The 13815-nt window shown below is 39.2% G+C and overlaps 1 protein-coding gene across 1 annotated transcript in view; it reads right to left on the bottom strand.

The window, feature by feature from the left end:
* FSD1L (fibronectin type III and SPRY domain containing 1 like) overlaps nucleotides 1–13815 on the bottom strand; it is a 96971-nt gene that overhangs the window by 82426 nt on the left and 730 nt on the right. Inside the window, exon 2 of the mRNA XM_027772682.1 lies at nucleotides 9068–9092. Within this exon, the coding sequence (XP_027628483.1) occupies nucleotides 9068–9092 (25 nt within the window). The remainder of the gene's footprint in view (nucleotides 1–9067; nucleotides 9093–13815) is intronic.

Here is a 13815-nt window from a genome sequence, read left to right as displayed (position 1 = left end):
AAAAAACATATATATGAAAGTAGAAATGGAATATTATGGATGATAACATGCATTATTAAGCCACTATATAGTATATTCTAGATGGGAAACCACATTTAGAATGTTGTGATGATGCTCAGGGAATGAATGTACATAATAAAAAAAAATTTCAGAAGAAAAAAAGGCATTAGAAATACCTATTTGATGACTGCAGTTAAGCTTTATAGCCCTAGTTAGGTGCTACTTTATAGTATGTTCATTCTATTCACTGAGGTTTATGCCTAAAGTCAGACTTGTGTTCATGGATATGTACATATCAGCTGTGCTTGCTGTTGAAAATATTTAGATTTATTAAGATATTTAGTGAAACAATAAAATGGGGGAGGCATAGAAAGCACCAATAGATACCAGACACAGTGTGGGAGGAGGGTGGGAGATGGCAGAGGGTGAGATAGGGAATCAAGAATGGGGAAAAAGGCAAAATATACAGAAAACAAGAAATGGAAAATGATTTGTTGACAATAACACATATGTTGATGTGCTTGATTGAGCCAATATACAGTGTATTCTCAATGGAAAAATCTCATTTTGTATGCTATAATGATGTACAGTGAATGAACGTAAATAAAGAAAAAAATGTATAAAAAAAAAAAAAGAATGGAGAAGAAGGCGCTGAGGCATGAGGAGGTGATTTCTCATTTTCCCTTTTACTGTCTGTCTTTCTGGTGAGTGCATGCACTCTATGGCAAAAAACAAAAAAGGGGGGGGGGACAAACAGTAGCGATAGGGCAAAGTTCTTATACATTTCTGATTAAAATTAACCTAAATGCTTCTGAACTCGGAAAATCAGAATTTCTTTAGTGCTTAAGCTACCAGATTCTTAATTATACAGAATATCTACATGCTGCACATAAGTTAAAATGTCATAACCAAGTTCCTTTGCCAGAATTTCATCGGTTTTCAGTTTTCATTTACATTGATACTAACCTCTAGAAACTAAAATATAACACTAACTCTCAAAAAAATAGATGCTTAAGCAGTACTCCTTTGTGTTTTCTCTGTATGTTTTGTTTTAAGGTTTTTGCCACAGGACACATGCATTGGCTGGAAAAAGAGAGACAATATGAGGGAGAGAGAAATCATCTCCCAGGGGATGGACACACTGTAATTACTTCTCCTCCTTTCTCCTCTTAGTGTTTTGGGTACATATGCACTGGACCAGCATTAAGTGTCAAGCCACCAGGTCCTGGACTCAAACCATGGCTGCCTATGTGAGAGTTCAGCACCTTAACCACTATGCCACTTGTTGGCCCCAACTATACTCTTTCGGAGGTCTGCTAATACCATAACGAAAAGACAAATTACACTCTCCTCTCCTATAAAATGTACACCATTGGGGCCTCTAAGTGGTGTGGTGGTTAAGGGCGCTGGACTACCATATGGCCAACCATGGTTCAAGTCCTGGACCTAGCGGTTTGTTTTCTCACTTTCCCTCTCTTGCTCTCTCACTCTATCCCTCTCTGATCAAAATTTAATTAATTAATTAGTTAGTTAAATAAAACTATTCTTTTAAAAAAATGTACACTGTTTGCTGTTTTAGGTTAGAGAACATTTTCGGGGATCACAAGGAGTAAAAACATCCCTGGCAAGATTAGCAGCTTATAAAAACAAGACTGCACCTGAGGACAACTGACATATAAGTTATAAAAACTCAAATAATCAACAGGATAATGTTGCCCATTTTGTACGCTACTCCAAAGTTCCAGAAAGTAATGCCTTTCAATTATAGTTAATTTTACCATTCCATTTCCCTTCAGTTCATTCAAAAATATGCTATTACCATAAAACAAAAGACCCTTCTAATTTATATGGCTTAAGAAGCATTAACAGCAAAACTTCTGGAAAGAAATCTCACAATCCGTGTGTTAAAGTCTTTGATAGAAAGGCATTCTATAAAAACTACCTAAGGCTTTGAAAATATGACACTTCCCCAGGAAGTATCTAGACATGTCGTTAAAGGCTAAAATAGTGTTTCTGGAAAACATGGTCTCATTCTTTGAAGAGAGAATACTCATGGCTCACATTTTGAATTTTTTTCTTTTTTCTTGGTTTTGTTATCTGGTATGTGCACTTACCAGAGACAGCGAAAGAGAGAGAGAGAGAGAGAGAGAGAAAAATCATTCCTCAGAAGAGATGGCCATGTCACAATCCCTTCTACATTCTCCTTTTGTGATCTTGAGCATGAATACACACGTCCAGCATGATTTTCAGGACATCAGTGAGGGACTCAAACTGTGTGCACTTAGCCCTGTGGGATCCAGTCGCCTTAATCTCCATGCCACCCGCTGGGCAGTCACATTTTGAATTTAACTAGGAGTTGTAGTACAGCGACAGGGTCCATCACACACATGGACAATGCACTCACACACCAAGGAAAGCTGTCGTACCTAACTGCCAAAGCCATAAAGGCTAAAGGCTGAGTCCAGCAGAAGTACTCCAATCTCTAGGTGAGGAGAGCTTTTTGGAGCCTTGGCCAAAATACACCACTGAACTGTTGTGTGGGTGGACAAGTCAACTAACCATATGTGTAAATGACATGACAGCTACAAGGCCAGAAACCCACGCCAACACCCTTTCCTCTCCTGAATTCGTTGTCTACTTACACAAGTAGTTTTACAGATTATACAGATTTTAAACAGTCCTAGAATTACTACTCTTATCTTAAACAAGTCACTGGCATATATCTACCAATACTTTAGCAAAACTTCTTCACAATAATTAGTTCTCTATATTGCAGCTGGGTAAGATGTTAGCATCACTCTCCCTGCTCAATATTCTCCGATGCTTTCCCAGTGGTCCTTGGATAAAAATTTTCAAACCTCTAACATGACTTGTAAGGTCCTGCATGGTGTGCCCACTGCCTACCTTACCTGCTTCATCTCACACCAGACCTCCTCTCTTCTGCTCTACTCCAGCTGCAGTAGCCTACAGTCACTCCTCTAACATGCCTTGCTTCCTACCTAGGAGCCCTCACATTTATCAGTTCTTCTGCCTGTAACCAATGTCCTAAAATATAAATACACATACTGTTAAATTAAGTTCTGAAAAAGTATTTAGAGAATAAGCCCACTGTGACAAATATTTGCCTCTTTTCTTTATTATCAAAGCCTCATGGGTGAAGGAGGGTAAAGACAACTTTCATCTGCTCCGTGGGATTCTAACGTGAAAGGACACCTATGGAGGTATCTGATTTCACAGCAGAGCTCATGTCTCCCCTTACCTTCCAAATACTGATGGATAAAATAATAAACATCGATAAAGAGGATGTCAATTAACCAAAATGTATCTGTAACCATATTTCACAAGACTGTAGGTGGCCGTAACTAAAAGTTCTAGGTGATGCAGTTCTGGAGACATGCTGTGACCAATGTCAACTCTGGTGGAACATGGTAAAATACATAGGACACGTGTCTCTAAAGTAAGCACAGGCCATGGCAGCCATTGTCCTTAGGATACACAGCACAAGGACCTGAAAAACAAACAAACAAAACACACACACACACACACACACACACACACTTTATCAATTTATCAAGATTAAGCCTCTCTTACCTTCCAAATACTGATGGATAAAATAATAAACATCGATAAAGAGGATGTCAATTAACCAAAATGTATCTGTAACCATATTTCACAAGACTGTAGGTGGCCGTAACTAAAAGTTCTAGGTGATGCAGTTCTGGAGACATGCTGTGACCAATGTCAACTCTGGTGGAACATGGTAAAATACATAGGACACGTGTCTCTAAAGTAAGCACAGGCCATGGCAGCCATTGTCCTTAGGATACACAGCACAAGGACCTGAAAAACAAACAAACAAAACACACACACACACACACACACACACACACACACACTTTATCAAGATTAAGCCTCTCAATTACTTGATTATATACTTAAACTAAGTACAACTGCCACACCAACCAGAAGAAAAAAAAAAAGTTATACACCCAGCCAAGCACAACTGCAACCATTTCCACAGAACAGATGAAAGTAGTCTGGAATATATAAGACATGAAGTTCTCTCTTCAAAGGAGCGTTGCTTAAAGTTATACGTACAATCACTATCGATTACGTGAAACAAATCACAATCACTAGAACAATAATAACACTTTGATACTCAAGTGCCAAACACTATCTTAACCTCTCCATATATTATTAATTCATTTAATCCTTTCAAGTATCCTCGGAGGACACATACTATAATTATCCCCATTTTCCAATGAGGAAACTGAGGCATGGAAAACAGCTTGCCCACAATCTCAGAGCTAATATACAGCCAAGTCATACTCACACAAAGGCAAGCTGGTGCTCTTAACTGTTATTACACTGTTCCACCTAATCCGGCAAAGATTAGGGGTTCATGAAAAGGAACTCAGAACATCTAAGGGTACCAAAAGGATAAGATTTTACTTCGCAATTAGAAAAAAGAATGTAACTGATCAACACGTTATAAAATGTACCACTCTGCCAGATACAAGGGCAACAGAAACAGCTATTGTTACTACAGGCATATCCCTAGTTAGAAAACATGATGACACCATTCGAAATGGTATGCTTTTACTGGCTTTAACCTAATATATGTAAAAACGTCAAATTCAAATATGAGTCCTTTTTTTCTTAAGAGCTTTTTGCCTTAGAGTGTGTGCACTCACTGGAGAGATGGCGAGAGGTAAAGTGAGAAATCATCCCTCAAGGGGGATGGCCACACTGTAATCCCTTCTCCTCCATTTTCCAGAATCTTGGGTATTCACGTACATATGTCTGGCATGATTTTCAAGCCACTGGATCCAGGACTCGATCTGCAACCAACCATGTGGGAGTCCAGTGACATAACTGCTACACCATCTGCTGGCCCCTAAATATGAGTCTTAATTTTGCTATACCCAACAGAAATCTCCACCAATTTGGAATATGTATCTGGAAATTAGCTAATGCAGCAAAATACTGAAGTTACATGATGCATAAACTTCGTGTTCTAGAACCTGTAACGAATAATGCTACCACTACCCAGGTTTAACCATTAATCAGAGGGCATCAATATCCATGTAGTCATAATTAGAGAAACACTCTGACGTATGGGTTTCCCATTAGCATCTTGTCAGTTCAGATCACTGAGTCAAATTCTACGGTACTATTCCTGACAGTTATGTTCCACAAATCCAGGACCACTGCAATATTACTAATGGAGCTACAATTTAAAGGCATCAAACTATAACAACCAATTCAGTTAGCATTTATTAAACACCCTGTATGTGCCAGGCACTGTGCTAAACTAAGTATGCAGTATCTCTTTAATCATCAAACAGATAAAAAAGTAGCACAGGTCTTCACATTTATTTTTAAATAATTATTTTATTTAGTGGTTGGCAGGTGGCATGGTAGTTAAGGGTGCTGCACTCCCACATGGCCAAGTCCCAGACCTGGCGGCTTGCCTTCTTACTTCCTCTCTCTCTCTCTCTCACTCTTCCCCTCTCTGGTCAAATTAAAATAAATAAATAAATATAAAGTTTGATAAAATAATTAAACTGATTTAACCTTAACCACCATGCCATATGCCTGTCCCAAGGTCTTCACATTTTATGGTTGAAGGAAGGGAAAGTTTAAGAAGTTAAGAAACTCTATCTTAAGTCACACAGCTATCAAATAGCAGATATAAATCAAACCCAGGAAGTTGCCTCCAGAGCTTCTAATTTTTTTTTTTAATTTGTTTTTAAAGAATTATTTAATTTTATCTATATATTATTTTAAAGAATTATTTAATTTTATTTATATATTATTATTATTAAATTTGACCAGAGAGAGAGAGAAAGAGAAACAAAGAGAGAAAGCAAGCTTCCAGGCTCAGAACTTGAACTGTGATCAGTCATGTGGGAGTCCAGTGCCCTAATCACCATGCCACATGACAGCCCTGTTTGTTTGTTTTAACTTTTTTTTTTTGGAGAGGTTTTCACTATAGGGCATGTGCGCTCGCCAGACAGACAGAGACATACAGACAGAAAGCGAGAAATCACCCCCCAGGGGGGATGGTCACACCACAATCCCTTCTCCTCCATTCTCCTCTCGGGATCTTGGGCACACACGCACATGCGCCCGGCGTGGGTTTTAAGCCACGGGGTCCGGGACGCGAACCGTGGTCGACTACATGGGAGTCCAGCGACAGCCATTACGTTAACTGCAGGTTCCCAGCCCTGTTTGTTTTTTTAAGAGAGATTTTTTTACTATAAGGTGCATGCACTCACCAAAGAGACAGAGAGAGACAGAAAGTGAGAAATCACCCCACAAGGGGCATGGCCGCACTGAAATCCCCTCTCTATTCTTCTCTCAGGATTTTGGACATGCACGTACATGTGTGGTGTGAGTTGTAAGCCGCTGGGTCCAGGACTTGAACCACAGTCAACTATGTGGGAGTCCAGAGACATAACCATTAAGCCATTTGCTGGTCCGGAGTCCCTAGGTTTTACACTACTCCACTAGGCTGCTTACACAATTCTACCATGAAATAATCATAGGGTTCCTGCCACTGGAGTAAAGGGATCAATGAAACCTGCACGCAGCTTTCCTGGAAATGCCTAACTGCTACCAGGAATGATGCCACTTGCATCACCCCACACTAGAGGTGAATTAGATGATAAAAGTTGAAATCCGGAAAGTCTATTTACTGTAACTCATAAGCTAGGTAATCAGGACTTTACCAGCTGACCAACGTTATGGCAAAATCAAACAAGAGTACTGGGCTCAGATGTGCTAAAAGAAGGTGAAAAAGTAGAAATGAGAAATTCAGGAATCTGACTATCATAAAATAATTGGTAGAAAGCTAAGATCTCTATAACAGTCAATTGGGCATACTATAAGTACATAGACACAACTAAGACTGAACTAAAAATCAATTCTGATGATGTAGCTGACCAGCTGCAAAAACAAAAACAAAATGTGAGCTAGTAAAAGAACACATGGGCAAGGCTGCACTTTCACCCCAAGCCCAACTGCAAGATAGCCAGGCAAAAGGAGATAGACTCCCTAGACTTTATGTCTAGGATTTGAGCAGATACAGTGTCAAAGGTTCTAGAAGAAGCCTTATCTATGTGCAGTGGAATTTGAATTGACTGTTCCATCCAGTGAGGTCGAGACTCATATTCTAGCAAAGATACCACAGGTCTCACTACTTAATAAAGGGAGGCAGAGTGAGAGTAGAGATGGGAGTACTCTCAGATACTACTGATAGTAATATAAACCGACATAATCCTTTTTTTGCGGGGGAGAGGTTTTTTCACTATAGGATGTGTGCGCTCGCCAGACAGACAGAGACACAGAGACAGAAAGCGAGAAATCACCTCCCCCAGGGAGGATGGTCACGCCACAATCCCTTCTCCTCCATTCTCCTCTCGGGATCTTGGGCATGTACACACACACGCCCGGCGTGAGTTTTAAGCCACCGGATCCGGGACGCGAACCGCAGTCGACTACGTGGAAGTCCAGCGACATAGCCATTACGCTAACTGCTGGTTCCCACATAACCCTTCAAAGGACAACTAAGCAATACATATCAAAAGATTTTTTTAAAGCATACGTACATTGGGGCTGGCCAAGCGGCATGGTGTTTAAGGTGGCTGGATCCCACACTGCCAACTACATGGTTCGAATCCTGGACACAATGGCTTGAAAATCATGCCAGACACAAGTGTGCACACCCAAAATCCCAAGAAGAGAATGGAAGAGAAGGGATTTATTTTTATTTTTTCTATACTTGTATTACATGTGTAATATAACAAGTACATAAGCTGGCTGTGCAAAAACTTTTTTTATAAATTTGTTCAAAATGTAATTAACTATTAATCAATAAATATAAATAACTGAGACTAGATTCTATCGGAACTTCATAGCTAAGAAGTGCCAAACTGAAGGTAAAAAAAAACTCAAAAACAAGGCTGGAGATAAAAATCTACCACTTTTGAAATTTGCCCATCTAACTTGGGGACTATTTACTGCTATGGTATGCATTCAATGTTTTTGTTGCATAAATAATCCTGCTTACATCTAGTCAAGCACTGTGTTTAAAAAAAAAAAAAAGCCTGCTGTACTATATTTGTAATTTTTTAAAACTGCCAAGTTGAATCTTTTAAAAATTTTAAAAAGAATTATTTAATTTTATCTAGCATTATTATCTTTTCATCTACTATAGGACACGTGCACAAGAGAGTCGGAAAGCAATCCACCAGGTCCGGGATTGGAATTGCAGTCAGCCATGTGAGAGTTCAGCATCTTAACCACTATACCATCTGCTAGCCCTGCCGAGGTCAGTTTTTAAAAATGAAGTTATCTGAAGCCAGCTGGGTGGTGTGGTGGTTAAAGCAGCTGGATTCCAAATAGCTGATTGTGAGGTTTAATTCCTGGACACAGTAACTTGAAAAACACGCTGGGTGTGTGTTTGTATGTGCATGTGTGCCCAAAATCCCAAGAGGAGAATTGAAGGGGCTGCAGTGTGGTCAACCCCCCTAAGGAGTGCTTTCTTATTTTTCCTCTTTTTTAAATCTCTGTCTCTCTCCAATGACCACACATGCCTTATAGCAAATTAAAAAAATAAAAAAAGGAAAATAATTTTATATGTGATATCAAGAAAAAACAAATATTAATTTTTTAAGAACTATTTTAACTTTATTATTATTATTATTATATTCCAATTTGACCAAAGAGAGAGAGGGAAAGTGAGAAAGGAAGCCACCAGGTCCGGAAATTAAACCATGGATGGCCATGAGGGAGTCCAGCGCCCCTAAGCACCACGCCACCTGCCAGCCTCCCAATATTACATTTTTATCTAAACCATGTTCTATGCCATCTATAAACTATTTTCACTAGACCTTATTTTCAAAAAAAATTTTTAATAAAAGGTTTATCCCTGTTTGCATCTTTAGTTTCAATTTATCAAATCACCATTCAAAGGCAAGAAAGGTGGTACTGAAAAAGTCTGGGCTGTGAAGAACAAGCTGGTTTGAATCTAGACCACCTTCTAGTTGTGTGACTCACTTACCCTCTCTGAGCTGTATTTTCCATACCTATGCAATAGGAATAAGAGCTGTTGGAAACTTAAAGCCATTTAACATAATACTGAATGCAGAGCAATACTCAAATTTCACTTGTTTTCTTTCCTCAAGAAACAATTTTTTAAATATACTGAGGAGTCATTTTGGCACATGAGACAATTGGTTGGTTATCTGGATATGGTGGGGATCTGTGAACTTTTCAAGTACAGTATTAAGGCAAACGGCAAATATCAGGGTAGAAGGGGAAATAGAAATAAAGAAGGCATGTACTATTTTATGCTATTTTCTGCAGGCTGTCATGCGTTCACATCTCCCTGCTCAAGCCAAGTTCCCCACTCGAGGTCTGTCTGGTCAAGCCTCGCCTGTCACTGTATTTATTAGCCTTTCCTGTCACCAGTCACTTGCATTGCCCAGTCGGAAGTAAAGGATATGCCCCCCAAAAGAGGAGGGGAGAACAAACTATTCACAATATATGCTCTTGGTGACTTCTTTTCCCTTTCCTCTCTACCCTTCATCATTTCTGTCTAGATATAGCAAGCACCTTTCCTAGAAACAGTGACCCCATGAATAAGAATGATCTGGTACAAAAATTTAACTTAAACTATCGAATTATAAGCTCCAAGATTCTAGAATGGTGCAAATGTCTTACTTGCTTCAATGTTTGCTTTGAACATTCACATTTCATCAAGTAAAGAACCTTTGGGATTTTATCTTAAAATCACTTAAGGACACAATCAAAAGGTTTGAATATCAAACAAAGTCACCTATCCATAACATATCCTGTTCACACTTGAAGTGGCCCAGAAACTCAACATAAACAAAATCCTTCTGTTTACTTCTAGGAGAGAATACTGAGGTTTTCTGTATCCAACACTATGCCTTTACATACCCAAGGCAATTATGTTTTCTTCCTCTGCTCAATCAGAGCATCTGTTGCTAACACAACACTGAAGTCCGAGTCATTTTCACAGACAAGAAACCAGCTGGCCGGGCTAATCTATTTGTTGACTAACCACCATCAAGCTTCTGTAAGACTGTCCGGTTAACTTAACCGCTGCGTGAGTCAGAACTACAAGGATTTAACAACTCTTCTTTGACACCACCCTTTGAAATCATTTCTAATAGTTACAAAAGCAGAAAATATGTTTTAAAGGTAAAAATGTGTAGATAAGATTAGAAAAGTAGTTATACAAATTACAAACAAAAAGAGAAAGTTATTTTGATGTCGGGATTATGAAATTAATAGAAAAAGTTAATAGACAGTAAGTACATGCTAGGTACTGTTAACTTTTTTTTTAATTAATGCAATTCTCACAATAACTGAGGTAAGTACAATTTTATCTCTATTTTATAGATTCTTTTTAAAAAAGGAGACACAGGGCAAACAACCCAATATAATACAGCTCTACAGCTCATTAATAGGAGAAATGGATTATCTGGCACCAAAGTCATCCTCTTAAAATTTTAAATGAAAAGTCTTAATCACAATGCCTTACAAATAAGTATATTTTGGGGCCATCCTCACCCTTTGTCACTTGCAATATCTACTTTCCTTATATTCACTGAGGTATCTATCATCCCTGATACTATAATATTTTCAGTATAATTTTTTTTTTTTTTAAAAAAAGGATTTTGTCATAGGGCACACGCTCTCACAGAGAGAAGAAAAGTGAGAAACCATCCCCTGGGGGGATGGCCATGCCACAATCCCTTCTCCTCTAATCTCTTCTTAGGATTTAGGACTTTAGACATGCACACACATGTACCCAGTGTGATTTTCAAGCCACTGGATCCGAGTCATTGAACTGCAGTCGGCCGTGTGGGAGTCCAGAACCTTAACCACCATGCCACCTGCTGGCACCTTCAATGTAATGTTCTTAATAAGAAATCATCTCCAAAAATCATGCCTAGAGTGTATTACTTACTATTTAAAGAAAAAGTATCAAGTTTAGTTCATTACTATTTGAGAAAGATAACTGATTCCACAGTAATTCATATAAGAAAAGGAAGCTCAAATTCAGAGCACTAACGTGGTTATAAGTGTTAACAACAAATACCATTTTAAGCTATAAAACAAAATATTTATTAAAAAGATTTAATAATTGACTCCCAAAGTTACCACAAGTAATATATATGTGTACAAAAGGAACAGCTATTTCTCACTACCTCTCCCATATGGTTCAATATAGGTACTCAAATACAATATTTGGGATGAGGCTAAATAAATTAAAAGCTTTACAGCCAGGAGGATGGTTGGAATCAACCTGCAACTTGGTGTGTCTGTGTGTGTGCGCATGCACACACTAGAGGGCACATGTGCTCACCAGACACACAGAGAGAGAGGGAAAAGAGAAAGCAGTCCACTGGGAATGGTCACACAGCAATCCCTTCGCCTCCATCCTAGATTTTGGGCAGGCATGAACACATGCAAACACGCCAATGTGTTTCTAGGGCACAGATCAGGTACTCAGACAGCAGGTGACCATATGGGATCCAGTTTTCTACCCGTGAGGTCACCAGTCAGCCCAATAATCTCCAACTCTTGATTTCTTATTAAAGTGAGGGATAATGCAAGCTCTGACAAAATCAAGATGATCCATATTGAAACACTTTTTCAATATTTTACAGCACGTGAAATATTTTGGTACACTATAAACTTTTTTAAAAATTATGTGTTTTAAGGCTATAAAAGCTAGCTTTTTTCTTTTTTAAATTATTTAATTTTATTTATTTAAATTTTGCTATAAGGCATGTGTGCTCCCAAAAGAGAGCAGAAAGAGAGAACATTAGAAAACAAATTGCTAGGTCTGGGACTTGAACCACAGTACGCCATGTGGGAAGTCCAGTGCCTTAAACACGACAACTGCTGGCCCCAAAACTAGCTTTTTCAATTAAGGGAAAAATATATTTGAAGAACATAGCCAGTGTCTTGAATACAGTTAGAAGTGTGGGACCAGCAGTTGGTGTAATGGCTATGTGACTGGACTCCTATGTAGTCGACAAGGTTCGAGTCCCAGACCTGGTGGCTTAAACTCACACCAGGTATGTGCACATGCATGCCCAAAATCATGAGAGGAGAATGGAGGAGAAGGGATTGTGGTGTGGCCATTCCCCGGTGGGGTGATTTCTCATTTTCTGTCTCTCTGGCAAGTATCTGCCCTATAGCAAAAAAAAACTTCTAAAAAAAAAAAAAAAAAAGTGAGCTATTAGTAGTAAGTCATAATCCCAACATAAAAATCAACTACCTTGTTCTCTTTGTTACACTGTAGTGTAACTGAAAAATAGTATAGCATATTCTTTATTATTAATGCATTATTTTATCAAATTTTTACAACAGCATCCTGGAATCTAAGTCTGGATTTCAAGTCTCTACTCTTCTATTTGATCTCTGCTCAGGTCTGTTCAAATATCATATGACTTTTATCTAAAAAATTAAATAAACTAGGGCCAGCAGGCGTGGTGGTTAAGGCACTGGACATTCCCACATGGCCAACCATGGTTCTAGTCCCAGACCTGGTGGCTTGCTTTCTCACTTTCTCCCTCTCTCTCTCTCTCTCTGGTAAATTAAAATAAATGAATGAATAAATAAAATTAAATCTTTTAAAAAAATTAAATAAACTGTGAAATGTTTCACAAATTCAGGCAGAAGTATTTTAAATAGATACACATTCAAAACCCAAAATATATTTCTGAAATCATATTAATAGTCATGAAAATTAGAAAATAAGTATACCCAACTGCATTCTGAGATGCACGTACACATGAAATCCTGTGCACTCCGGTTAAGCATTGTAATAGCCAACAGTTAACACATCACTGCTATTCCCTCGTGCCCTCAATGCTCCTCATCCTCAAGGAGATGAACTCTGGCAAAATCACAGAAAATGTTATTCTAAGTCTTTCTGGTGCTTTTTGCCTAGTAATGGACAAGAATGGCCTCTTGGATATGCCCTGTTTTTCCCTGCTACATTATTAATAACACTTGTTTTTCTTTCCTGTGCTGTACTATTTTTCAATTATGCTATTATTGCACAAAGAGAACAGTGTGGTTGATTTGTATACCGCGATTATGACTTCATACTAATAATTCACTTATAAATATCTTTAAGACATTGGTTATGATTTTTAAATATCTTTTCTCCTTAATGGAAAAGGCTAGTTCTCGTATCATTTCTTTAACTTGTTCGGAAAGTATAAAACATTCCCCAACCATAACTAGGTAACTGGGACCAGCAACACTAACAGATCGATCAGAGGGTGGGACGACTGCCCTGACAACCTTGCGTCCTTCTCAATTCAACAAACACTTAAGACCTGCTCGAGAACAAGTCGTGGGAAGGGGTAAGGGAGGCGGTACAAAGGCGGTTCGGTTCCCGACCTAGAGAGCACCTATTGTACTACGATGCCAGACCCAGTCCGGAGGGGCACCTGCTTGGTGTCAGCAGAACGACCCCTAACAAGGCAGCGCCTAGGTCTCCTCGTCTGCCAGGGCGGGACATACTCAACAGCACGCTGGTCGGCTGCAGGAATCAAAGGGGGCCCAGAACGCCGCGGAAAGTGGCTGATTTAAAATGAGGACGTCACCCTATTTCTTCCGACGAGCAGAGCCCAGGACAAAGTCCAGGGCAGAGGTCAGCCGGGGTCACTGGGCGCGGTCCGCACACCCTTGCGGGCGTCGCATCGCTCTGGGCCGGCAGGAAGGCCAGGCGGCCAGGCCCCCAGCCGCAGCAGCGCG

This window comes from Tupaia chinensis, unplaced genomic scaffold (assembly GCF_000334495.1).
Source record: "Tupaia chinensis unplaced genomic scaffold, TupChi_1.0 Scaffold000291_1, whole genome shotgun sequence".
Taxonomy (NCBI): Eukaryota; Metazoa; Chordata; class Mammalia; order Scandentia; family Tupaiidae; genus Tupaia; species Tupaia belangeri.
This window is presented reverse-complemented; position numbering and strand designations above follow the sequence as displayed.